At 39.0% G+C, this 26,817-nt stretch overlaps 2 protein-coding genes across 4 annotated transcripts in view; both read left to right on the top strand.

The window, feature by feature from the left end:
* Nucleotides 1-8,535, top strand: part of CHUK (component of inhibitor of nuclear factor kappa B kinase complex) — a 51,285-nt gene extending 42,750 nt beyond the window's left edge. For 2 of the 3 annotated variants that reach the window (XM_045853735.1, XM_045853734.1), the window contains exons 17-21: nucleotides 2,509-2,605; nucleotides 2,912-3,059; nucleotides 3,827-3,963; nucleotides 5,957-6,056; nucleotides 6,777-8,535. In XM_045853735.1, coding sequence (XP_045709691.1) covers nucleotides 2,509-2,605; nucleotides 2,912-3,059; nucleotides 3,827-3,963; nucleotides 5,957-6,056; nucleotides 6,777-6,806 — 512 coding nt within the window. In that variant the 3' untranslated portion in view covers nucleotides 6,807-8,535. The remainder of the gene's footprint in view (nucleotides 1-2,508; nucleotides 2,606-2,911; nucleotides 3,060-3,826; nucleotides 3,964-5,956; nucleotides 6,057-6,776) is intronic. The other variant, XM_045853736.1, reaches the window with a different exon arrangement.
* A 1,827-nt stretch (nucleotides 8,536-10,362) lies between these two features.
* ERLIN1 (ER lipid raft associated 1) overlaps nucleotides 10,363-26,817 on the top strand; it is a 36,600-nt gene continuing 20,145 nt past the window's right edge. The window contains exons 1-7 of the mRNA XM_045853737.1: nucleotides 10,363-10,523; nucleotides 10,791-10,914; nucleotides 12,748-12,829; nucleotides 16,168-16,214; nucleotides 21,151-21,212; nucleotides 23,968-24,093; nucleotides 24,755-24,828. Coding sequence (XP_045709693.1) covers nucleotides 10,463-10,523; nucleotides 10,791-10,914; nucleotides 12,748-12,829; nucleotides 16,168-16,214; nucleotides 21,151-21,212; nucleotides 23,968-24,093; nucleotides 24,755-24,828 — 576 coding nt within the window. The 5' untranslated portion in view covers nucleotides 10,363-10,462. The remainder of the gene's footprint in view (nucleotides 10,524-10,790; nucleotides 10,915-12,747; nucleotides 12,830-16,167; nucleotides 16,215-21,150; nucleotides 21,213-23,967; nucleotides 24,094-24,754; nucleotides 24,829-26,817) is intronic.

Here is a 26,817-nt window from a genome sequence, read left to right as displayed (position 1 = left end):
ACAAATGTTGGAGGGGTTGTGGAAAAAAAGGAACCCTCATTCATTGCTGGTGGGAATGTAAACTGGTACAGCCACTATGGAAAACAGTATGATGGTTCCTCAAAAAATGAATAGAGTTACCATATGACCCAGCAATCCTTCTTCTCGCTATCTATCCCCAAAACTCAAAGACATTTATGCACAAAGATATATGCACCCCTATGTTCATTGCGGCACTGTTCATGGTGGCCAAGACATGGAAACAACCAAGGTGTTTTCAACAGAGAATCGAATAAAGAAGATATGGCACATACATACCATGGAATACTACTTAGCCATACGAAAAGATGAAATACTGCCATTTGTGACAACGTGGATGGACCTTGAGAATATTATCCTGAACAAAGTCAGAGAAAACAAAGAACCATATAGTTTCACTTATATGTGGGATATAAAGCTGAAACTCATATGCACTGATAGCAGTATGGCGGTTACCACAGAGAAGGAGGTTAGGGGGTAGTAAAGAGTAAAGGGGGCCAAATATATGGTGATGGAAGATGATTTTTGACTTTGGGTGGTGGACACACAATGCAGTATTAGATTATTTGTCATGGAAATGCACACTTGAAACCTATATGGCCATCTTGACCAGTGTCACCCCCAATTCATTTAATTAAAAAATAAAAATAGAATTTTGCCATTTTCTGAAATACAACAATTAATACTAGTTATTTTTTAATTGAGGTAACATTTCCTAAAAACTGAAGAACTCACTGTGACCACATAACCATCCATTTGAGGACATTTGTTAGCTACCAGTTTGCTTTAAGATGTCATACTATCCTCAAACTGCACTTTCAGAGTGTCTACAGGTTCTTTTATTAGTGTATAAGATTTGGCTTAAGTCTATCGGCTTTTTCGAAGGTTTTATGGGGTGTGAACAGATAGACAAACGTGAAATTCCAAACAACGTAGTTGGAGCAAGGGCCTCCTTTAAGGCAGTGAAAGGTTGATGAATTGTCCTATTGTTTCTAAATAAATAATGTTACTCATCTGAGGACAATTGATTTCTTAGCTAAGAGGGTGCATATATGTCTGGGGATTAGGTTAGTATGGGTTAAAGATAGCTAAAGCTGTTCTCAAAACAGGCAACTAAGGTTTCTGAAGTTACAATGATAAATATCAGTATATATAATATATGCAAACACATACTTTCAGTATATAATTAGAGATATAGAATCTTAAAGTTTTAAGTGAAGATGTCATTAATTAAAACTAGTTTCAAAAAACAAGCAATCAGAACAACAAGAAGAAAAAACAGCCCTGGCTGGTGTGGCTCAGTGGATTGAACACCTGCCTGTGAACCAAAAAAAGGTTGCTGGTTTGATTCCCAGTCAGGGCATGAGCCTGGGTTGCATGCCAGGTCCCCCGCTGAGGGTATGCAAGAGGCAAACGATTGATGTATCTCTTGCACAGTGATGTTTCTCTCCCTCCTTTCCCCTCTCTAAAAGTAAATAAATAAATAAAATTTTAAAAGGAAAGAAAAAAACCCCAAAATGAACATAGTGTAAGCAGCCTCTGGGACATCTTCAAGTGTATTAACATTCACATCTTAGGGGTAAGCAACAGGAGAAGAGAAACAGCAAGAAATTGGAAATCTATTTGAAAAAATAATGAAGGAAAAATTCTCTAATTTGGTGAAGGAAATAGTCCAGGAAGCACAGAGAGCCCCAAACAAGATGGATGCAAAGAGGCCCACTCCAAGACACATGATAATTAAAATGCCAACGTTTACAGGTGAAAGAATCTTAAAAGCAGCAAGAGAAGGGGAGCTCCCATAAGACTGTCAGCTGATTTCCCAAAAGAAACTTTGCAAGCTAGAAGGGATTGGCAAGAAATATTCAAAGTGATGAAAAGCAAGGACCTACAGCTAAGATGGCTCTACCCAGCAAGGCCATCATTTAGAATCAAAGGGCAGATAAAGCTTCCCAGATAAGAAAAAACTAGAGGAGTTCATCATCACCAAATCATTATTATATGAAATGTTAAAAGGACTTATTTAAGAAAAAGAAGATGTTCAAAACTATGAACAATAAAATGGCAAAAAATACAAATCTAGCAACAATTGAATCTAAAAAAACAAGCAAACTAGAACAGAAGCAGCTGAATCATGGATTCGGAGAGTGTTTCGATGGTTGCCAGATGGGAGGGGGTTGTGGAGGAATGGGTGAAGAGGTGAGGGGATTAAGAAGAATAGGTGGTTACAGAGTAGCCATGGGGATGTAAAGTCCAGTATAGGAAATGGAGTAGCCAAAGAACTTATACACATGACCCATGGACATAAACAATGGTGTGGGGATGGCCTGAGGGAGTGGCCTGTACAGGAGAGGGGTAAAGGGGCAAAATTGGGATAATCAATAAAATACAATTTTTAAAAGAACTAGTTTCAGATTTTCAGTGCTTTTTTGTTTGGAGGCTGACATGTTTGTGGAGAAGAGGTTATGCCCACTGACTGAGGTTCTTTTGTAGATCACTCCTACGGTGACAGCACGGAGATGGTGAAGACCATTGTGCATACTGTGCAGAGTCAGGACCGGGTTCTGAAGGAGCTTTTTGGTCATCTGAGGTAAAAAAAAAAAAAAAAAAAGTTACTTTATTTCCTATTGAAAAGCCAGAGTATTTTTATCATCTTCCTTTCAAAATGTACTACCCCTTTTTGGTAAACATAACAGAACTAGGAAGAGTTCTGGCAGAACCTTGAGTAGCTTGACCACAGCTGTATGCCTGTAGGTGTCCTGTTCGTGTGCACTGCTTTGGAGAGCAGTCATTAAATCTGGCTCTGAGTGTGGGTTATTTCCCCAGCTGGGTTTGAGCGTATGGTGTATGTTCTTGTGGGTTGTCTAAGTGCCTGACACTGATTTCATCTCTCCAGCAAGTTGTTGGGCTGTAAGCAGAAGATTATTGACCTACTGCCCAAGGTGGAAATAGCACTCAGTAACATCAAAGAAGCTGACAGTGCTGTCATGTTTATGCAGGGAAAGAGGCAGAAAGAAATATGGCATCTTCTTAAAATTGCTTGTGTAAGTAACTTTTAATGAATTATTTTTATTTTTATCCTCACCCAGGGACTTGCTTATTGATTTTACAAAGAGGGGGAGGGAGGGAGAGAAACATTGATCAGTTGCCACTCATACGCCACCTGGCCAGGGATAGAACTTGCAATCTAGGCATATGCCCTCACCAGGAATCAAACCCATGACTTTTCAGTCTACAGGACAACAGTCCAACCAAAAGGGCTACACTGGCCAGAGCATGAATTATTTCATGCGACACTGATTTGTTATTGTTACCTGTAAAAGGGATTTTTGTCAGCATGATCTGGGTCCTCTTGAAGAGAAGTATTTTTGCGTTGGGTTGATGCTTGCATTCTTTGCTGGGTGTCTGACTAGCAGTTCAGATGCAGGACTTCGTGATCACCCTTCATTATCTTTCCTTTCCAGTCTCCTGTTTTTATACTTTTCCCAGCTCTGGACCACTGTGGTATCCCACCCTGATTTGGGGATAGGTGTGCCTGACTAGTTAATAAAACCCTTTGTTCAAACGGGTTTTTTCCCTCCAACTAAAGTGGAAATAGATGGGTAGACATTTGGTTTTAGTCAATGAAGGAAGGGCCTGGGGATAGGTAATTAGTAGTGGTATGTAATACACACTACTGAGGAGTTTTGTGCAGAGATATTCTTGTTGTGCAAACAAGTTGTGATAAAAATATAAGTCTTAGGAATATGGTAGGAAATTGTATGAATCAGTGGAGATACTTGCCTGTAATTTTACTTTTATATTCCTTCAGACACAGAGTTCGGCTCGGTCCCCTGTAGGATCCAGTCTAGAAGGTGCAGTAACTACCCCTCAGGCATCAGCTTGGATGCCCCCAACTTCAGTAGAACGTGAACATCCTCTGTCATGCGTGGTAACTCCTCAAGATGGGTGGGTCCACTTTGTAACAACAGATAGTTGTTTTCTGTGAGCAGTGATAGGAATGAGGCAGTAGTACATGGTGGTTAAGGCATAGTCTTCAGTGCCCTATAGAATAGGGTTGAGTCCTAACTGTCCCTTTGTAATAACCTTGCACAATTAACTTGACTCTTTCCTGTTCACATTTCCTCATCTGTAAAATGGGAACTGCTGTGAATATTCAGTTAGTCAACATGTAAAGTACTGGGAAGTAAATATTCAGCAAATGTCACTTATTATTAGCTCAATCCAAGTTGTAAGTTTTCTTTCTATTATTGGCTTATCAGTTCTTTTACCCAAACTTTATTCTTTCCTTAACCATTTATCTCTGAGAAATTATGCTTTTTGTGTTTATCATTTTGGGGTCTTGATCACCCCTGTAATGAATTGTTGAGTTTAATCTATCACTTAGTATTTCTAATATCAGACTGTAATGCCTTAAATCATTTTTGCAAATAAGAACTGAAGTTTGAAGCCCTATATATTTTTTATTAATTCCTACTCTTCTGCTAAAAGCTGAATGACTATCCATTTCTGTTATTTTTCTCAGCATAAGATGTGCCGTATCCAGAGCCAGTGGCTCTTTGCTAGCTTGTGTCTTGTCTCTTTTCTCACAACTCGTGGAGACCTCTACAGAACCAACCTTTCCTGGAAGCTCTGCCCATAATTAGTTTTGCAGAAGTGCAGCCATGTTACATCACTGCTCAGGAGGTCGTGCAGTTTGCACACCCTGTACTCTGCTTTTATGAGAGAAAAGCACATGGCAGGAAGGCAAGCTGATAACAGGTATTTTATTGTTTTAAAGAAAGCAAGTTCCAGGTTATATCTTGGGGTCATTATAAATTTGGCCCAGTGTAATACATCCACGGCTACAGCACAGGCAATAATTAATTATATAGGCTTTAGGAAATAATTCCATTAATCAGAATTAAATCAAATAAAATTTAATACATTACTAACCTTTTTGCTTTCATTGAAAGGCATTTGGGTTTCTCAGGGGATGCAAATGCTTGCACACGTCACCTCTATACAGTTAATTTCCGATTTAAAGTTGTGGTTGTTTGTGAAAGTGTTTAAATGTTTTCCAGTAGGAATACATTATAAAGGAAAACTGATTTCAATTATTACGTACCTGTGATACCTAACTAGCAAGGATTGGGAACTGTTGGCTTCAATTTTTCTATCTGTTGACTAAGAGCTGAATTAGAATTAGTTCTAAGCTAAAGTGGCTATAAACCATGCCCAGAACTGATTCTAATAGGGTAGGGACTCAGAGGGGTGGTAAAAGGTGAGGACAGAGGCCGCACCGAAGAGGAAAGCGTGGAAGGCAGAAACCAGATCAGGATTTCCTTCAAACACAAATTTCCAGGACTCTTCCTGGTTCTGGGCAGCTCGCCGATCACACTGTTTTCTTCTGCTGTCTTTAGTAATCAGCTTGCTTGTTTCGTTTTTCATTGCTGCCATCTGTGGTTTCCAACCAGACTTTTTCACCTTTCTGATCTTCGCAGAACAAATTTTACTTTTGTATGTCCTCCCCTATATTTGTGTCTCTGAAAAGTAACCATGCTAGTGGTCTTACTACTTGTAAGGAAAGGGGAATATTTCAGAAACAAAAAGAGATCTTTTGTCTGTCTGTGTCACAAGGATCTCCCTCCCTCCCGCCCATCCAGTTAGCATTTTCAGGGGGAAGAAGTTATATATAAGTGCCAGTTTTATTTCCAAGAAAAATAAGATTGGAGTTATTATGGACTTATTAAGCTGGGCAGAGGCAACAGATGGAATGACAAGCAGCACTGTGCCTCTGGGTGGGAAGGATGAGGACACTGAAGACCACAGGAACCAGCTGATTGGGATACAGGGTTGCAGAAAGGGCAGTGATCATCTGACCCTTAAAACCAAAAACTAGAGGAAATTCATATGCCCCTTTGCTGAATTTGGAAAGGATATTTTTTTTTCCTTCTCACAGGGAGACTTTGGCACAAATGATAGAAGAAAATTTGAACTGTCTTGGCCATTTAAGCACTATTATTCATGAAGTAAATGAGGAACAGAGTGGTAGGATGATGGTAAGTTTTATATGGATATGGATGTGTGTTTTAGGTATACAGGGGCAAAGGGTTTAACTTTCCATGCTAGCCTTACCCGGCATTTGGGGTGTGTGTGGGGAATAGAAGAACTCAGAGGAAAGAGAAGGCTTTTGAGGAATATCCTTGACCTCAAATCCCCATCCTCTCTTACTCATGGATGTAGTAGGATTATGTCATCAGTAATCTTCAACAGTAGCACTTGTGGTCAAATTAAATGATTGGTGAGCTTTCTTTGTGACCACTGAAATTGAATGGTTTATACCTTTTTGCTTCGACAATCAATTTTCTCCAGTAAGATCAGGCAGGATTTATATCATAATTCCAATTCATTAACTGCTGTGTATAAAATGAATATTGTTAATATAGTTTTAATTAATTACTGTGAATTACCAATTTGTTAAAACTTGGAGAAACAACAAAATTAAAAAGCTGGATTAACTTCTCTACATTTAGTCTCAATGTCAACTCTTTGTATCTCCTTTTCCATTATTACTTCAAATATTTATGAAAACTCTTTGAAATATTTTTTAATTAGCAGAAAATAAGGTAAACTCAACTCTAATTGCAACTTACGCTCTTAATGGTTTAACTTTTGACTATAAAATGTCCAAACATACAGAAAACTTACAAAAATTAAGACTTACAAACCTACCACTTACAGTCAACATCTAATTGTAATCTTTTCATGCCTGGTTTTAGAATCTTGATTGGAGTTGGTTAACAGAATGACTTGCCACTTATTCACTGTCCCCAAACCAATGGAAGTTGTTGCTGTACATGTTCGAAATTTGTTTTCTCCCATGAAACCATTCTTCAGACACCATTCATTGGAAGAAATGGCTGTGATCAAAAACTACTCATGGTTTTACAATGGCAATATTTTGGCTTTGGGTAATTTTAACCCCTGAATAGATAGAATTTTATGTTTGTGAACTTGTTTAAATACTGCAGCTACTTAGGCAAATCATTGCAATTTATTTAACTTTAAACTTGGTTAAACATTACCTATTTAACTGACTAAAAATACCTTTTAACATTTAACTATGGCATAAGGCCAAAAGTAATATATATAGAGAAGAAAACATCCACTAACGTGTTCCAAGTAAATGTTGTCTGCCTGTGTTTCTGTGACGGAGACTGCTTGCGAGTAAAATTGTACCTCTTGAAGAATAAACCCTACCTCCTTGTATTGCACTCAGCAGTGCTCTTTCTAGCATCGTAAGGAGTTGGGTCAATCCCATTTTCAATTTCATTGCACATCTAACAGTGTTCCTTTCCTACAGAAGGGACTGTGCATCTTTGCTTTTAATACCGGTGGACTGTCAGAAGTGCACTATGTGTATATCTTAAGTGTGTTATGTGTATATGTATTTAAGATGTACATTTAGTAATATCAAAGAGAAGATGTCTGTTAATTTATAGTGTATTTGAGAGCATATATATGTCTTTTCATTTGTAAAAATGGCTCATTTGTTTCAGGAATCTTTCATGTCTCATGCAAATAATAAAGGTCTGCACTCTTACCTGTAGTTCCAAAATCCAAAAAGCTCTGAAAACAAAGTTTTTCATAAGCTTGGTGACAAAAGTCATCTGCCTGCAAATCTAATCTGAACTGACAATTCAATCTCTTTATCCCATTTAGTGTGAATATCCATTTATTTTGCTGTAGAAATATTAACATGTTTGATTATTTGGGGGCAGGAAAGGCTGCTGCCATAGACCCTGATGGGTGTTTATATAATTTGGTATATGCACTGAATTACCTTTGGGAAATCTGAAAATTTCATAATTCTGAAACATCTGGCTCTAACGATTTCACATAAAGGACTGTGGATCTGTCACCTATTAAGTAATTTAGAAGATACTTGTTTTTTAAAAATGTGAAATGCTTTTGTATTATAGTTTTTCACTTTGTGTATTAAATGATTTTTAAATTACTTTTGCCTCTCCAATCATTAAAATCAGATGAATGTAGTTGACCCTTAAACTACACAGGGGTTAGGGGCATCAACTCCCCACACAGTCAAAACTCTTTCTATCACTTTAGCCTCTATAGTTGGTCCTTCACGTCTGTAAGTTCAGCCAATGGAAGTTGGGAATGCAAAAATACTTTTTGTGGTTGGTTGAATCTGCAGACATGAAACTGCAAATAAGAAGGGCTGACAATTTTTCTTTAAAAACTATGTATAAGTAAGTGGACCTACACAGTTCAAACCTGTGTTATTCAAGAGCCACCTGTAGTTGAATGTGGTTTGGGAAAATGCGAAGGTTCCATGAAGTGGAATTGGAGCACAGAACAACACAATGACCTCCCACTGTACTTTCCTTAGGAGTTATACAGGACTTACAGTTAAGACAGTATTGGGCCTTTTTCACCTGAGATGTCCTGTCACCAATGTCCATGTCTAAAAGCCACGCTCATACCTTGCCCTAATAAACTAATGTCTTGGTCACACCATCTCCTTTTTGCTTGTAGTGTCATTTTCCTGTTCATCGAAGTTTGAAACCTTGGGCTTGTCTTCAAACTTTAGTCATCTGATACTACTGTTTAAATATAGAAATTTGACTGTCAATTGTTACAAAAGGCAGTCTCTTTCTTGCTTCTCTACTTCTAGATCATCTTAGACAAGAAACATTTATTGGGTACCTGTTGTTTGGAAGATACTGAACTACATGGCAAAATCAGAAGTAGTTAACACAGACAGTACAGTAAGAAAGAATATTTACCTGGGAGTCTGAACACAAAACTATCAAAGCATTTAAATTATTGTTAAAGGATTTTAAAAATTATGTATTTTCTAAACATTGTAACACCTGATAAAAAGGTTGGCTGTAGGGTGGGGTGACAGACAGCAAAGTAGTCTGATCAAGGTGGCATGGGCTGGTGGTGTGAGTCAGAACAGATTAGTACACTCAGATCACCTCAGACTTGCTTTTGATGCAGTAGTTGACCACTATTTTTGTTGGGTTACAGCTTTTTAGAGTTGAATGGCATTTGTGAGTTGTATACATGTCATTGTTTAAGTGAAGCAGTATGAAAAACTAAGAATCCATCCAGAGAATGGGCTAGAACAAGTTATTTTTCATTCTTTTTGCTTTTTGGAAGTTAAAATTGGTAAGCTCTGCAAATTATCATTTATGTGGAGCGGACAAGGTCCCAGACACTCCTAAGTAATAAAAGGCAAAGGTCAATACAGGTAAATGCATTTATTGAAGGCAGAGGGTAGGGTGGTCTGGGAGGGTTTGCTTTAATGAAGACAAAGCCAATTTACCACTTCCCATTTCCACAGTTTTGATGCCCATTAACCAGTTCCCATTGTAACCTTGGGCCTGCAGTTTCTAACCATTTGGCTTCTCTGCCTCTAATCTGTCTCCACTCTAAATCAGTTTGCAAAACCACTGGCCCTAAAGCACTGCTTTCCCATACTTCCCTGCCCAGGAGGTCAGAGCCCTCCAACCCTAGTCCACTTGTCCAGTCATGGTTCCACTGCTAGCCTTAGAAGGCTTCCAGTAACCATTACTGCCCAACCTACTCTAATATGCTGCCCTTATTTCCCTTGTATTCGTTCATCTCCAACCTCTACTCTTTAACTTTGTCCTTTTTGGCTTTGGTATTATTAAATGCACATGATGCATATTTTTAAAAAACATAAGAATACGCAATAAAAAAGTCTGTCTCTTCTCTAGCCATCTAGTACTCTACCTGCAGAAAAGATGCATTGAACCTTGCAGAACCTGGGCCTACTTTACCATTCCATTCTTTTCCAGCGTACCGGCTTCAGGGAAGCTCAAAAACGCTCATTGTTCTTTTTCGTTTTTCTAGAGGACCCGTTCCTGTTGCTTGGATGGCCCTCAGTAGATAAGCATTTCGACACATTAGTAGGTGCTCGGAACTTGATTGGATACCTTATTCTTTGAACTTCCACTTTACTTGGAACAATTCTAGCTGCTCCTGAAGCACATGCTTGCCACGTAGGCTTCAGTATAAACCACTAAAGCACACACACAAAAAAAATGGAACAGTTACCACAAAGTGAGGGAGTGAGTCTTTGAGCAAGAACAAATTGACCAGTCCCTTTTCCCCGGAGGCCCTCTCCTCCCTCTGCATGCCTGCTCACTCCAGATTAACGACTTCTCTTCCGGAACGGGAAACCACCAGTGCACAACTCGGAGCCCACTTACTTTCGCGGGAAGTTGCGCGTCAGGCAGCTGGGAGAATTTTGTCCCGTCTGCTCCCCGTCTCTTTAGTCGCGGAGCGAGCTCTGCGTCGGCGTGCGTGACCGCGCAGCCGCAGAGCCAGACGAGAGTGGGCAGGGCCGGCGGGTGTCCGTGGTTAGTGCGGCTGGGAGGTGGCCGCACGTGCCGGTGGGGGCGATGCGTCACTGATGTGTGCGGCGCGGCGGAGGGGTCGGCCTCCTTTCGGACCTGTAGCTGGCCCCGTTCTTAGTTAGTATCTTCTACCTGCGGGAATGGCCTTGGTGGGGGGCGCAGGTCACGACGCTTATCGAGCAGGGGTGACTTGCGGGCCTCCTCCGGTGGAGGGGTTTTCGAGGGGGAGAAGGGTTCGGCGAGGTGGAATGAAGGAGGGAAAAAGCGTATAGACTCCCCGGCTGGCGTGCGGAAGGGAGCCAGTTGTGCGGACTTAGAGGGTGGAAACCAGGGAGGGTAGGCCTGTCTCTCACGAGGTTGGGGGTCCTTTCCTCCCTTATTCAGGAGAAACAAGGATGAATATGACTCAAGTCCGGGTTCTGGTGGTTGCAGTGGTGGGTCTGGTGGTCATTCTTCTTTACGCCTCCATCCACAAGATAGAGGAAGGACACCTGGCCGTGTACTACAGGTGAGCAGCTTGTGCAGTCAGTTCAGGTTCTAGAACAGGTAGAAGGAAGACCGGTGGAATGGCGTCTGGGAAGTTGTTGCCTCTGTAGCCTTGGGGAGCCCTCTCCTAGGGAGTTTTTTTTTTCCCGTCCCAGCTCTAGGAAGAGTGCGGGGGGTTCAGACACGCTTTTGCAGGGCACCCTGCAGGTATTGGACAATTCTAGCGCTATGTATATTTTGTGCAGAGGTTGAGTCTCTGCAGTTATTTCTTGTAAACTCGATTATTTGTAGAGAAAAAAAATGAAGGAAGGCAGGCAGGCGGTGGTTCCTCCACCTGTAACTGAAGAGATAGATAAGTCGTTGTGTTCCATACAATGTACAGGGTTTCAGTTTGAGATTCATATGCTATTTAGAAACTTGGGTCATATTTGTGATGGTTCTCTAGATTTTTTTCCCCCCTTTGAAAGTACTTAGTGTTTGGGTTTGGATTATAAGACCAGGACATGATGGCCGTGACAGTTCTTATATCTCTGGACCTGGAAAAACACAGAAACAGCATTGATGGGCCACCCTTATTTTACCCTACACCAATTTTTCAGGTTGAGGAAAGGAAGGGTATGGAATGTGTTGCCCTCTAGTTGAGCTCAGATACCTTTTTCCTCATTATGGTGCCACCAGTTCCTTTTGACAGAGAGAGGACAGTCTGGAGAAATTGCTATAATGATGGAAGGGCCTCAGTTTTTAGCTTGTTTCCACCATCCCCCAAAAGTGATATTTCTACTTTTAAATCCACCCTGAATCTTAGAAACAGTCTTCTCCGTGAAACGTCAGTTTCAGATGCGATTTCAGTGACATGTGTTAGGAGATGGAGGTCTAGCAAAAAAAAATGACATATTAGTTCATATTTCCATCTAGTTCAGCATTGCCTAACAGGTAGTAAAACCAAGGAAAGAACTTTTCAAGGTAAGGATGGACCTCGAACAGTTTGTTTTTTGTTAGTTATTTGTTGTGAATACTTTGCAGACCCTTTTATATTTTCAAATACAAAACTTAAGTTCTATGAAATTACTCTTCAATAAGTAGAATAGGACTTCTTTTTAATATTTGCTCCCATAGTGCCTCTTTTTTTTTTTTTTATCACTTCCAAGATGTGCTGTCATAGTTCTTATGTTCCAGAATTTGGTGAAGAATCCATGATACTCTACTTACAGTCTTACTCTACTCCCTCCCCTCTCCCTTTATCTTTCCATGCTAATTTAAAAAATTTTTAAATATGCCCTCAGTATTTTAATTGCTTTATAGGTAGCTTAAAAGAATCTTGAACCTCAGGAATTTTCTCCTTCCTTGAAAGTTTGCGTTATCCTCTTTTAGTTTTATTTTTTATATATATTTTTTTATCGTTCAGTTACAGTTGTCCCGCCTTTTTCCCATTGGCTCTACCCTGCCCTGGTGTTATCTTCTTTTTTCAGTCTGGTGATTAAATGTATTAGGTTTTGAACTGGCTCAATTATGCACAATTAAAACACAGCGACTAAGAGCCATTAGAACTTTTTTTACAGGTATTTCTCAGACAGTTAAAGACCAACGAAAGTCCTTTGTGTTTGGAGACCCAGAGGTGAGGTTGGTCCAGCTTATGAAACAAGGTGTAACATCAGTTTAATGTGATTTTTTTTTTTTAACCTCCTTAGCTACAGCAGATATTTTGGGGATCAGCAATTGTTCATCATTAGTAATTCGTGTTAGGCTTTTATGGGTCAGTAGCATGAGTAAGAATGAATACTTATTATAGTATTTTAGATTTGAAAAGAGAATTTTTCTCCATATAATCTTGTCAAATTGAAACATCTTTTTGCAGGGGCGGAGCTTTACTAACTATCCCCAGTGGACCGGGCTATCATATCATGTTGCCTTTCATTACCACGTTCAGATCTGTGCAGGTGAGTGATTTCTAGGGAAGCCCCTACACTGGAAAGACAGGTGTGACAGGAACAGTTGCCCCATTTGTGGGTGGAGATAGATTTCCTTATTGCTTAAGGCAAAGGTGGTATTTACTTAAATGCAAGAGTTAAAGTACAGGGTACAGGTTACAATTTTGAACCACCTCACCCCCTTGAAATATATTAGAAATAAGAGCTACACAGCTTGGGAAAACTGATTTCTCACGTCTATATAGTGCTATGCAGCAAGGCTTCTGCTGTCAAAATGAAAGCAGGACTTCAGAACACAACAAGAAATACAAACCAGTGATTACTTGGTTTAGAATGGTGTTTGGTTTCCATAGAGGCAAGCTCCTGGACTACTGTGAATGTGGAGGATCTGAATTTTTATACACAGCTTTCCTGCCTCACGTTTTTGCCTGGGACATTAAGCACGATTTGATATGGACCCTTAGAGAATGGGTCCCATAGCATTCCAGAATTTTTAAAGTACCATCTTACTGAGAACAGTATTTTGGCCATGGGAGACACATAATAATTACCTGTTGACATAAGATGATGAAATAAGGTTAGGTTAAATTGTGACTACTTTTGTAAACTCAGTGTGGTCATAAATATCTGGATTTGGAGGTTTGTTTTCTATCTGCTAATTTTTCAGGACTGAGGAAAATTTAATATATTTAATCTTAAAATGTAAGTCTAGGCTTCTAAGTGAGAATTTTCGTTTCAATTTGTTTTTAGATGGTTTAGGGCAAGAATTTGTATCTTTTGAAGTGAAATGTGTTCTCCCTTTAGTCAGACTAATTTCCATATTGTTTTCCCGTATTTATTTTATCCACTCTTGCCTTGGTTCATGCTGCCACCTCTTCTCTCCCCACCTTTCCCTTCATTTCCTCTGTCCCGTCTCAATCTTTCCAGCCTTCTTAAGGCTCATTGCAAATCCCTCTTCTAATCTGTAGCTCCAAAGTCTATATTGTAAATTTTGGCCCTTGGTCTTATTCTTTCTTCTTTTAATGATGTTATCTTGTATTGTTCACTAAGTTTTTTTCATGTATTTTCTTTCCAGAAAATCTCCAAGCTTCTTGAAGGCAGGGATTGTAACCCATTTATAGTTCTGACCTTTCTAGTTGCGAGAGTTGTTAAATTGAGCTGATTTCTCAGGAAGCAGTATGGTGGAGTGAACTTGGGGCTGGAAACCTGGAGACTTAGGTCCTGGTTCTGACACCAATTAATTGCATGACTTTGCAAAAATCACTTCACTGCTGTAGACTTCAGTTATTCCTCTGTGAAAGAAGGAGTTTTAATTACATGATCTCACCAACAGCCCAAACAATTTATAATGATGTTACCAATGGCACCATCAGACCCTTAGAGATTAGGGGCTTTTTTAGATGTGTTCAGTGCCAGGCATATCTTCTCTGCCTTCTCGGAGCTTAGTATGTTAAGTCATGCTGATGCAGAGATACATAGAAGAGCTGTAGATGATAAACATTAAATAGGTTTTAGAGTTCAGTTGCACATATAACAAATATAATATATATGTACATACATATATTGTGATAAACTATAATACAAGAAATGGAAATGAAATTAGTAAAGAGTTTCAGTGTAAACAGATATACTTTGCATTTACAAAAAATTTGAATGGAGCCAGTCTGACTAAATAGGAGTATTCTTTTTTAATATGTGGAACAGTAACATTCTAGGAAAGAATTACATTAATAAGACAATTTTAAGAAATTGTTCTAATATGAATGAAACAAAAAATTTTATGTGAATTTTTGGAGCACATTAGAAGACATAGCCTTCTATGTTGTTGTAGAGTGCGGAAATTGAATTTTGTTGATGTTTCGAGGAACTGTGATAAAACGAACTCATCTCTTTGTCAGCTTCTCACTCTACCTAGAACCTGTCACTCTGTATGCCCCCACCCTAATCTCTCAACCCTAGAGTCAGAGTCTGTTTTCCTTCCTGGAATTTTATATGCAGCCAGTTATTAAATCATTTCTCTGTTATGTCTCCTGGATTGACAGCTTTTAATTTCCATGCACTTTACTAAATCAACCTAAATAAATTAATGCTTTAGCTTCCCAGCATGTTTTCTTGCCTCTTGATATGATGGGTACCGAGAAGAACACCACATATGAGCAAAGGCATTAAGGAAAAAAACATATTTTTGAAAGGTTTATTTTGTGGCTGTATACAGGATGGACTAGGGAGAGCCCAAGTTCCCTGCCCCACTCCCCCTTCCACCCACCAACATGCAGGGCCCTGTACATAATACCGTGTTGTGTGCTCAGGATTGCAACTTTATCTGTATTGTCCTTTCTGCCGTAGGCAAGCCAGCCTCCTTCCTGTCACTTGTACCAATACAGTTTATCCTCAACTTTGTGTATTTGGATAGGATATTCCTCTGCCTCATCTGTTTTTATTTCTCCTTCTCTAGACCTGGCTTATAAGTACTTCACTTCTGAGTGCTTTTCAACCTATCATTTTACATACCTAACAAATCACTTTATACTTTGTTATTTTATACCTGTTAGAGTTTGGTTTGTAAAGGTTTCATCTCCTGTGTTGGATAGTGAACTCTTTGGAAACAGGGACCATGCTTCCTTTCTCCTTTGGATTCCATAAGGTAATATGCTGCTGTGTTGCTTAATAAGGTGGTGTGTCTAGATATACTCATTAGGTATTTACCTGTTGGAGGCCTTAGAATGCAGTACAGAATCACTCTGGATCCAAACAAAGTGGCAGAGTAATTCAGTGCCAGATTGCGGGTTCACTATAAGGAAGCAGTGCTGTGGTGGCACTTCTGTTAAAAAGGAAATCGAGCAGACCATTTGGGACATCACTGGGGCCTATACTGAAATATTGACTATAACTTTTTGAGAAAAAGATTGCTATTCAGTCCAAGGTTATCTTTGAGTTGTAGGCTACTTGTATGCATTTAATACTTATCTTTTACCTTATCGTAAGCAATAATATTAGCAGTGGAATCAGAGTTCAGAGCACGGGTCTTTATAGTAGTATCCTTGTGGGTAAGCCTTGTAGTTTGTAACCCTAGGCCATCTCCAGGCAAATAAGGGACTCTGAGAGGTTGAACACTGAAACTTTCCAGCCTGAGTCAAGCATTAGCTATAAACTATTTTGTCTCAAAGCTTTCATGTCTGCCAGGATAAAAAGAAATTAACTTTGATAGCAGATCTTTGGTGACTAAAATTGTAATGGAGCTCTCCTGTACTTACCTCTGAGTAGTTCTCCAGAGGTTTTCCTCTGGGACCAGTAGTTCTTCCACACTGTGTGTCCGAAATATTGATGAGATGTTTTTTCCTCCCCAGACAACACTGCAAACCGATGAAGTTAAAAATGTGCCTTGTGGAACAAGGTAAGCTTTCCCCTCACTAACCATCCTCCCTTTAGTGCAGATGGAGTTTTTCTTCATAAGCTGTGGTCACTTTCAAAGAGACATGAAAGTATTGGGTTGACCAAAAAGTCCATTTAGGTTTCTCTGTAAAATAAAAGACACATTTTTCATTTTTCACCAATAACTTTATTGATATGGATATTTTGAGTATGTTGGCTATCTCCTGCCATTGGCTTCTAGTGGGTAGAGGCCAAGGGTGCTGCTAAACATCTTCCAATGCATAAGACAGCCCCACAGAATTATTTGGCTAGAATGTCAGTAGTACCAAGAAACTTCACAAACTACTTTTGACACATTTCATCAGTCATAACATCTTCTCTGTACACTGCACAAATCTTTTTTTAATGTTTCCATTGCATTTTTACCGTTCATAAAATAATAAAGCATAATATGCTTAAAATGTTGTGTTATCTTACGCCATCTTTGATATTAAAATGGCTGCACAAAAATTCACCAATTTTGATGGGGGCTTTTTTAAGTGCTGATGTGACAGCTGTCCCAGTACCATCTAATAAAATGTTTTTGAATGAAGTTAAAGACAGCTAAGCACTGTTAGAGCATTTGTATGGAAAAAATGTAACAAACTTTTTGGCCAACCCAATAACTCCAGGAGATTTCTCTCCTGAGCGTTATTTGAGGGAAGCCCTATATCCAAATAGGAGCTTTCCACTTTAGGAGCCATTAAGGTGTTACTGAAAAGAACCAGCAGGCCTAACTTTTTATATCAGTACTGCCACATCTGCTTTATTGAGTTTTTTTAACTGAGACTATTTTTTTTAGCACTTTTTAGGTTTATAGCTAAATTGAACAGAAATTGTAGAATTCCCATATATTCTTTGCTGCCATACATGCCTTTATTGACTTTGTTAAGCTTAGTTTCCTCCTTTGTAAATATTAGATAATAAAACCTGTCTTGCAGAGTTATTCTAAGGAATAGAATTATTCTATATAAAGTGCCTAACCCACCCAGCACTTGATCCAGAGTAAGTGCTCAGTAACTGATAGTTTGAAATGAAATGATCTCACCTGTCATCTGTAGCATTAAAAACCATCTAATTTACAGTTTCTGATTCAGTAGGTCTGGAATGAGACCTGTGAATTTGCATTTCTAGTGGAAATTCCCAGGTGATGATAATGCTACTAGTCTTAGGACCTAACTTTGAAAAGCATTGCCCTAAAGAATTTTAAGGAAGAAAGGCAAGCAAGGACCAAATTATTTCTAGAATATAATCAGTATGTTGAATTGTATCAAAACAGAATGTAAAATTGAAGGTATTTTTAAATGCTGTATTTTAAATGACTAAAGTATCTGTTATGTGTCTGTATAAAAGAGGCTTTGACATCAATGGAAGGATGGAAATGTTTTTTAAAAGGGAGCAAATTTCCTATGTTTTAAGTTAACATGTTTAATAAGTTCTCCCTGAATCTATCTATAACTCTCTTAGATGGATTCCCTTTAGAGGTGACTCAAAATTGGCAGCTGGCAAGATTTTAGGTAAATTTTACATTCATCTTCCTGCTTTCCAATTTTTTTCAGATTTTTTTTTTAAATTTAGTGAGCATGTATTACTCTTTTTTATCAGGGAAAAATGTCATTGTAAGTTGGTAGGAAGGCTTAGTTGTTCAGTTTCAAAACCTCTAACTTCATGTATCTGAAGTCAAAGTTCACATGCCCCTCAGGGTAGGCTAGGAGGTATAGGAAGCCGCTAATGAACAAGACCTGTCTTTCTAGAATGTCAGTTTGATTTCAGGGGGAAATTTTTTTAAAATTACTTTTTACTGATTATGCTATTGCTGTTGTCCCAATTTTTTCCCTTTGTCCTCTTCCATCCCCTCAGGCCATCCACACACTATTGTTCATGTCCATGGATCACACATATCAGTTCTTTGGCTTCTCCATTTCCTATACTGTACTTCGCGTGGCTATGCTGTAACCACCTATTTACACTTCCTAATCCCCTCACATTGTCACCCATTCCCTCACACCCCCTTCCCATCTGGCAGCCATCAAAACGCCTCTTGTTTCTATGATTCTGTCTCTGTTCTTGTTTGCTTAGTTTGTTTTTTAGATTCAATTTTTGATAGAATTCTATTTTTTGCCATTTTACTGTTCATAGTTTTGATCACCTTTTTCTTAAATAAGTCCCTTTAACATTTCATATAATAATGATTTGGTGATGATGAACTCTAGTTTTTTCTTGTCTGGGAAGCTTTATCTGCCCTTTGATTCTGTGGCCTTGCGGGTTAGAGCCATCTTGGCTGTAGGTCCTCACTTTTCATGACTTTGAATATTTCTTGCCAATCCTTTCTAGCCTGCAAAATTTCTGTTGAGAAATCAGCTGACAGTCCTATGGGAGCTCCCCTGTAGGTAACTAACTGCTTTTCTCTTGCTGCTTTATAAGATTCTCCCTTTATTTTTAACCTTTGGCATTTTATTTTTATTCTTTTAAAGATTTTATTTATTTTTAGACGGGGAAGGGAGGGGGAAAGAGAGGGAGAGAAACATCAGTTGTGGTCATCTCTTGTATACTTCCTGCTGGGGACCTGGCCCACGACCCAGGCATGTGCCCTGACTGGGAATCAAACTGGCGACCCTTTGATTCACAGGCCAGCACTCAACCACCGAGCCACACCAGCCAGGGCAACTTTTGGCATATTAATTATGGTGTGTCTTGAAGTGGGCCTCTGTGCATCCATCTTGTTTGGGATTCTCTGTGCTTCCTGGACTTGCATCTTTATTTCCTTCACCAAATTAGGGAAGTTTTCTTTCATTATTTTTTCAAATAGATTTCCAATTTTTTGCTCTTTTCTTCTGGCACCCCTATTACGTGAATGTTGGAATGCTTGAATTTGTCCCAGAGGCTGCTTGCACTATGCTCGTTTTAGGGGGTTCTTTTTTCTTATTCTGTTTGGTTGTTTTTGTTTCCTTATGTTTCGAATCATTGATTTGATTCTTGGCTTTATCCACTCTACTCTTGTTTCCCTGTAAATTGTTTTTTATTTCAATTAGTGTATCCTTTGTTTCTGACTGGATCTTTTTCATGTTGCTGAGGTCCTTGCTAAGTTCCTTGATCATCCTTATAACGGTGTTTTGAACTCTACATATGATAGATTACTTATCTCCATATCGTTTAGCTTTTTTCCTGGAGTTTTGATCTGTTCTTTCATGTGTGCCAGGTTTTTTTGTCTCCTTGTTTTGGCAGCCTCCCTGTGTTTCTATGTATAGGTGGAGCTACTTTGACTCCATTTCCTGGTAGTGTGGCCCAATGTAGTTAGGTGTCCTGTAGGGTCCAGTGGCACAGCCTTGCCTATTACCTAAGCTGCACCCTTTGTGTGAGTTGAGTACACCCTCCTCTTGTAGTTGATTGTTGTTGGCAGATCACTTAGAGACTTTCCCAGGCCAGTCAGCTATAGGGATTGGCTCTGACCACCTACCACCAGCCTCCAGCCTCCATAGAGGTTCATCTATGCAGGAGCAGGGTGGTGGTGCTCCATGTCTGTAGCTGCCCACAGGGTGTGCAGGCCCTGGGGTTTACTGGATGGTGCAGGCCAAGGTCAGCCCCTACCTGTGTTTTTTCCAGGGCCACCCTGCCTGAGTCATAAAGTAGTCTGAGATGGCTGCTTCCCCTGTTGGGCTTGGAGATTCCCAGGGGAAGCCAAACTGTGAATCTAGGCTGGATGCTGCTAGTCCTGGGTTTGGGGCTCACTGAGGCCAGCTGTTACTTGTTTGAGAGGATTTAAGAAAGTTGTGCAGTATGAGCTGAGACCAGCCATTCATATGGAAGAGCAGTTTGGTTGTACCCATAAGTTGGGTGGAATGGAGTCTGTGGGGATCTCCAAGGCGGGTCAAACAGTGTTAGCCAAGTTTGATGGAGTCTCAGATATGGCACCAGCTTGTCAGCTCTGTGGCTCTCGTGGGGGAGGGTTCAGAAAAGGGAAAATGGCTTCTGCTTGCCTTGATATCAGATACTTCAGCCTCTCCCAGTATACCACTGGTGCCTTCCAAGCTGCTACCCCAGTGCTGGAGCTCAGAGGGAGTAAGTCTGAGTAGATGAGTCCTGTGTGTGGGTTCTTTCAGAGGAACTGCTTGGGGCTCCAGCAGTTTCTTCCACCAGCTCAATCCCTGCTGGTTTTTGCAGCCAGAAGTTGAGAGAACTTAATCTTCCTGGCTCTGGAACCTTGGGCTGGGACTCCTCAATCCTGAGATAGCCCTCTTGAATTTTTATCCATCATATGTGGGTGAAGGACTGGCCTGTCCCACGTCTGCGCCCCTCCTACCAGTCTGGATGGATGTGGTTTCTTTAATTCTGTAGTTGTCAGACTTTCCATTCAACTCAATGTCTGATGGTGCTAAGTGATGGTTGTTCTGTGTTCTAGTTGTAGTTTTGATGTGGTTATACGAAGAGGCAAGCCATATTTGCCTATGCCTCCATCTTGACCAGAAGTCCAGAAAAATTTTCATACTAGAATAAATATGGACAAAACACAGCTAAAAGCTATGGATGAATTATTAAGATAAGACAGGAAACCAAAAGAATTTTAGACAGTGGCTTGGCTGTACCTCTTGAGGAACCATGTTCTTGGTTTCTTGAAGGGAGACTTTGAGAAGAGCACTGCTTTACCTATTGGCTTCAGTTAATAAGGGCAAAATGCTAAGTAGCTTTAGATTATAAGTTTAGTCTTCCAGTGAACAGGACAGAAGTGAACCTTTGTTACAAGAGGAACTAGGTGAGTATGCGTAGTTATTGGAGTAGTGGTTAGTGGAGTCATTTTAATCAGTATGTGCCTTAAGATTTTCCTTCTAAATTTTATCTTGTGTTATATATTTAATGTTCTGAGATTATAATAGATTTGTATTTGGCTTACACTGTTTCCTTTTTTTTTTTTTCTTTTTTAGTGGTGGGGTCATGATCTATATTGACCGAATAGAAGTGGTTAATATATTGGCTCCTTATGCAGGTAGAGTACCAATCTTTTGTTTTTTTTTTAAGTTATAATCAGAGTGTTTGTAACTTAAAACCTCATAAAGATTCCCTGGTGAATAGAAAGGTACTTTGAAAGTTTTATAATCTCATTTACTTCTGATATGTCTAAAAAAATAATCACTGGAATATTTTCCATTTCTAGGGAATGGTGGCAGAAATAGGTCACAAGTCTTGGCCAGAGATGACTTTGTGTAACTGTATGGGTTACTCTTTGTTTTTAAAGGGCAAGACAGTCAAGAATTTGTCAAAAGTAGCATTTTATGCATTCAGGATGAGATAATTTCCATGCATGCTAAAAATCTATAATTGATTAATTCCTGGTCACATTTATTTGTAACCATAGAAAAATCTTTTCTGGTTTAGATTTAGTATAATTTGTAAAGCAATCTGAAAGTTCTCGGTGTGGGGAAAACATTTTCAGGGTAGAAGATGAAAACCCACAGAGACGGAGTGAGTACTGTTAAAAAACTTAATTAGTGGTGAAGAAAATCTGCCTTTTGGTTGTTTGTTAGATTTTTCCCCCCAATTTTTTTGTGGCAAAATACACATAACTGTCTTAGCCATTTTTTAAATGTACAGTTCAGTGGTATTAATAAATGCATTTACATTGTTATGCAACTGTCACCAACTCCATCTTCATAACTCTTTTCATCTTGGCAAAACTGAAACTCTGTACCCATTGAACGGTAACTCCCCATCTCCCCTTTTCTCCAGCCCCTGGCAACCACCATGGTACTTTCTGTGTCTGAGTCTTAACTGCCCTGAGTACCTCATATAAGTGGAATCATACGGTATATGCCTTTTTGTGGCTGGCTTATTTCACTTAGCATAATGTTTTCAAGGTTCATCCATGTTGTAGCATGTATAAGAAAGTCCTTTTTAAGGCTGAAAAGTATTGCATTGTGTGTGTATACCACGTTTTATTTATCTATTCATCAGTGGGCACTTGGGTTGCCTCCACATTGTAGCTATTGTGAATAATGCTGCTCTGAACATGGGTATATGTGGGTCTCTTCAGGACCCTGTTTCCCCTGTTTATCGGCCACACATTAAACACATTGGGACACATAATCACACACAAAAAATCTCATAATATTTTAAGTAAATTTATGACTTTGTGTTGGGCCACATGCAGGCTGCGGGTTGGACACCCCTGTGGCCCTACGGGATTTTTATTTTACTTAAGATGTGATACCAAACATATACTGGAATGTAAGGTCATGCTGAATTTCATGTCACAGGACAGGCATGAAGAGCAAAAGGATTTCCGAGCAGAGAGCAAACTGTAGCATGGCCTAGTGGATCTGGATTATTTTTCAGTGATTATTTCCCTTGTCTTTTTTTATCTACTTTCCCTGGTAACAAATCAGGGGAATGGATTATGATGGAAAAATAGAAGACGGAGAGATTGCTGTTCTCTAGCCAGAGATAAAGAAGAAACTATTAGATCACCAGTTCATTTGGAAATGACCGAGCAAATGAATTAGCAACTATTTATTGATGTCTAGTCTCTCAGGGGATGGCCAGTGGAGAAAATCCTTGGGTCTAAAGGGAGAAAATAGCATGTTGTTTTTAATTTTTTACTTTTCAATTATAGCTAACGTGCAATAATTAGTTCTAGGTTTACAACCCAGTGATTAGACAGTTAGTTACATAAGTTACAAAGGGATCACCTCGATAAACCTAGGGCCCATTGACACCACACATATTACAGTCATTTCAGTATTATTGACTATTCTCCATGCTGTACTTTAAATCCTGATGACTGTTGCATAACTGCCAAGTTGTACTTAATCCCTTCACCTTTTCCAACCAACCTCCTAACCCCCATATTTTAATAGGTAAAGCACAGGTTCTGCTATGGTCCAGTATGTGCCCTTAGGCACATTTCTGAAATTCTCTGTTTCTCAGTTTCCTCAATTAGATTTTTTTGGTGAGAATTAAATGCTAATAAATGTAAATTGCCTGACACAAAGTGTGGACCAAAATATGTTAGCTTATTTCCATTTTAGCCTGATGTCTTTTTAATAGGCTTTAAAAACTGCCTTTTTGAAAATGGTCTTTTGCAGCCACTTCCTTCTTTCATTCCCACTGTTCCTCAGTTAGTTCAGGACCTCTTAGCTAATCTTTTGCTTTTTAGTGCAGTGGAACTTGCTTCATTCCAGAAGGCTGTTCAGAAGCCATTTGTTCAAAACCCGAATCTCCTTTGTTTGTCACCTGGGAGACACATGCTTGATCATGCAGACATCAGCATGAAAGGGTTGTTTAGTCGAGAACCGAAGTTTTGTTCGACAACAGGGACATTTTTTCCGTGAACATCTTGGTGGAGACTGAAGTGTTTGAGGTGTGAGATGCGTGAGAACCAAGGTTGGACTAATTGCCTCATGCATTCCTGTCTCTGGTCTCTGTGCCTCACAGTCCACCTTCACTTCGCCCCCAAAGTACAGATCTGATTGTGCCGTGCCCTTGCTTGAAAACGATCAGTTCCTTATTACCTCCAACATATGTAGACTCTTCTTAGTGTGGAAGTTGAAGCTTGCCTATTAGGATTGCAAATACAGTGATATATAGAAAATTGAGCACAAGGAACATACCAAGGTTTTTGAGTTGGGTTTCATGTCTTCACTGTTTTGTTGGCACTTTCCTGCATGTGTGTTATATCAGCATAACTTTTACCTTGGCTACATTAGAAGATACATAGCTAAACATGGATTGTACCTCTCCTTCAGTGTTGGATATCGTGAGGAACTACACTGCAGACTATGACAAGACCTTAATCTTCAATAAGATCCATCATGAACTGAACCAGTTTTGCAGCATCCACACACTTCAAGAAGTTTATATTGAATTGTTCGGTCAGTGTCTTATTTGTTTTAAATATGTAAAAACTAATTAGAAATCTTCTTCAACTCATTTATGGATGCTATAATTAGTAAACATTATGCTATTTGAACATATTTGTGAAGATTTTATTTTTTAGAGAGGGGAAGGGAGGAAGAAAGAGAGGAAGAAAAATATCAATGTGTGGTTGCCTCTCTCGAGCCCCCTACTGGGGACCTGACCCGCAACCCAGCCATGTGCCCTCACTGGGAATAGAACCAGCAACCCTTTGGTTCAAAGACGGGTGCTCAATCCATTGAGCCATACCAGCCAGGGCCTTTTTTTTTTTTTTTTTTTAATGAGAATCAGGATACATGTTAAGTAACAATACTGAGTTGGTATTCTCCAATGGAGATCTAGGAGATTCTAGGAGAATCGAAGTCAGTGAAGACCTAGATTCTCCATTTATTGGATCAACTTAATTTTTTTGATGATTCCTCATACTTTCTCCCACACAACAGGAAAAATGATATATAACATATATTTGTTTTCATATATATGTGGAGCACTTTAAGCTCTATAAAAGAACCGTGGAAATTTTAGATCTAACAATGACTGGTTTTGTTTCAGTATCAATACAGTGTAAAAATAATTTTTAAGTGTCATGAAAGCTGTTGTTTTTGGCTTCAAAAACAGATCAAATAGATGAAAACTTGAAGCAAGCTCTGCAGACAGATTTAAATGTCATGGCACCCGGCCTCACCATACAGGTAAGCCTTTTTCCTAGAGAAATTCTCTGGGTATTTGAGAGTTTTGAGTTTAATTGCCATTTCATCAGACTGTTTACTCAGCGGTTTTTTAATTAAAGTGCTGTGTGGTTTATAGAATACCTTACTCAGTTTAACTTTAGGTCTCTGCCAAAATAAAATACTCTTATACCTTATCTCAAACTCTTAGAGGGAACAGATAAGCTAAGGCTCTTAAACGGAAATAAAATCTACATACTGTGATGTGTTGAGGCATTACTGAAATACAGTGATGGTTATAAATCAGTGTAAGAGTATTCCTTGCCCTCAGTAAGATTATGAAAAAGGATTTCAAGTATAAGATTTAAACAATAGTAATTCTAGACAAAGGAAATGTCTTGAAGTATTAATTGACAAATCAGATGATTAGTGCTATAGGAGTTTGAAATTAGAGAACATTTCAAGAGGATCTGTCTAGAACAACTATGATTGAGTTGGGATTTTAGGTAGGTCTGGAATTAATAGAATGTACATGGGGGAAAGGAGTACAGGATGTATTTCAAGTGGATGGGATGGTCTGAGGAAAAGCAAGGTAGCAGATAGCAGTGGCAGTGGCGGCCGTAGCACTGGGAGATAGAACGGTGAGAGGTTATATATATCTGCTTTTTGGGGTCAGTAGTTTTTGAGATTGGCTTGAAATCCATTAGTGGATTCTAAAATCAGTTTTAGTGTCATAACCAGTGCTTTTGTAAAATGGAATTGAATAGGAAAAGAAGTTAGTGCATGCAATGTAGTAAGTTTTAAGTATCATTCTGTGAAACTTTTGTTTTATGTAAATACGAGAGTAGGTGTTTATACTGGGTGTCACTGTAAAATGTGTTTCTTACTGTGGTCATAGTCAGTAACATTTGAAAGCCATGGCTTCTCCAGTATGTTTCTCAGAGTTTCTAGATTAGTTGATGGTGGTGGTGAACATTACTGCAGCTAAAGATAAAGCTCTTTCGTGTCACATGTCTCAGTTGTCGCATTGCTACTGAAAGTGTGCATTCACTCTGAGTGATTGTGCATTATCTCATAAACAAGACTGGAAAGGCGAGTAGGGTTTTTCCTGTCCTCATTCATATTGTGCCATTGTCTCTGAAAGGTGCCTGAGGGGGAGCCTCCAAAGTTAAGGGGTCATTTGAAATATGTTCAGAGCTAACTTTGTAAAATTCTCTTGGTTGTATATTCAGCTGTGGCTGGAGTAGCTTTTCACGTTTAAATATAATAAATGTGAATGTCATCGATTCTTGGATTCTGCCATGTTGTTACTTAGAACTGTAGCTCATTCTTTTTAACAGCTGCCTAGAATCCCTTGAAAATCCCTTGCCTTTTATTTTGTAACGATTTCCCTATCAGTTTCCTTTTTTTATTTGCTGTTAGTAAACAATAATGTAGTTAACATTCCTGACACATCTCCTTTTATGTACAAATTATCTTTCAGAGTGGCTGTACAAATCTACATTTGAAGCAATCAGACATGTTAATTTTTGCTAAATAGATAGGTGTGAAGTTTTCTTTTTAATTTGCATTTCCTTAGTTATTATGTTAAGCACCTTTTCTCTTTTTTTTTCTTCACCATTTGTACTCTCTTTCAATTGTTTGCTCATATCCTTTGCCCTTTTATCTGCTGGTTTTTTTTTCTTACTGACTTGTAGTAATACTTTGTATATTCTGCATATTTTCATATACATGTTATATAGCATGTTGTAAAAAAAATTATAAGGGAGGGATGGGTGGGCGGGCTGGAATGGGAGTAAAAGGGAGAAAACCGTACTTGAACAACGATTAAAATAAAATAAAATAAAATAAACTTATTAAAAAGTTAGATATTTGGAAAAAGATGAATAACAAAGTGAAATTAACCTGTAATCTTTATATGTTTGTTTATAAGTACAATTAATGTTACAGTGTTAAACTAAAGTGGAATCATGCCATAGTCTCTTTTTTCACTAACAGTGTATGAGCATGTAA

Source organism: Phyllostomus hastatus, unplaced genomic scaffold (assembly GCF_019186645.2).
Source record: "Phyllostomus hastatus isolate PE091 unplaced genomic scaffold, TTU_PhHast_1.1 phas_scaffold_1066, whole genome shotgun sequence".
Classification (NCBI taxonomy): Eukaryota; Metazoa; Chordata; class Mammalia; order Chiroptera; family Phyllostomidae; genus Phyllostomus; species Phyllostomus hastatus.
The sequence above is the reverse complement of the archived record's forward strand: the minus strand, read 5'-3'. Positions and strand labels throughout refer to the sequence as shown.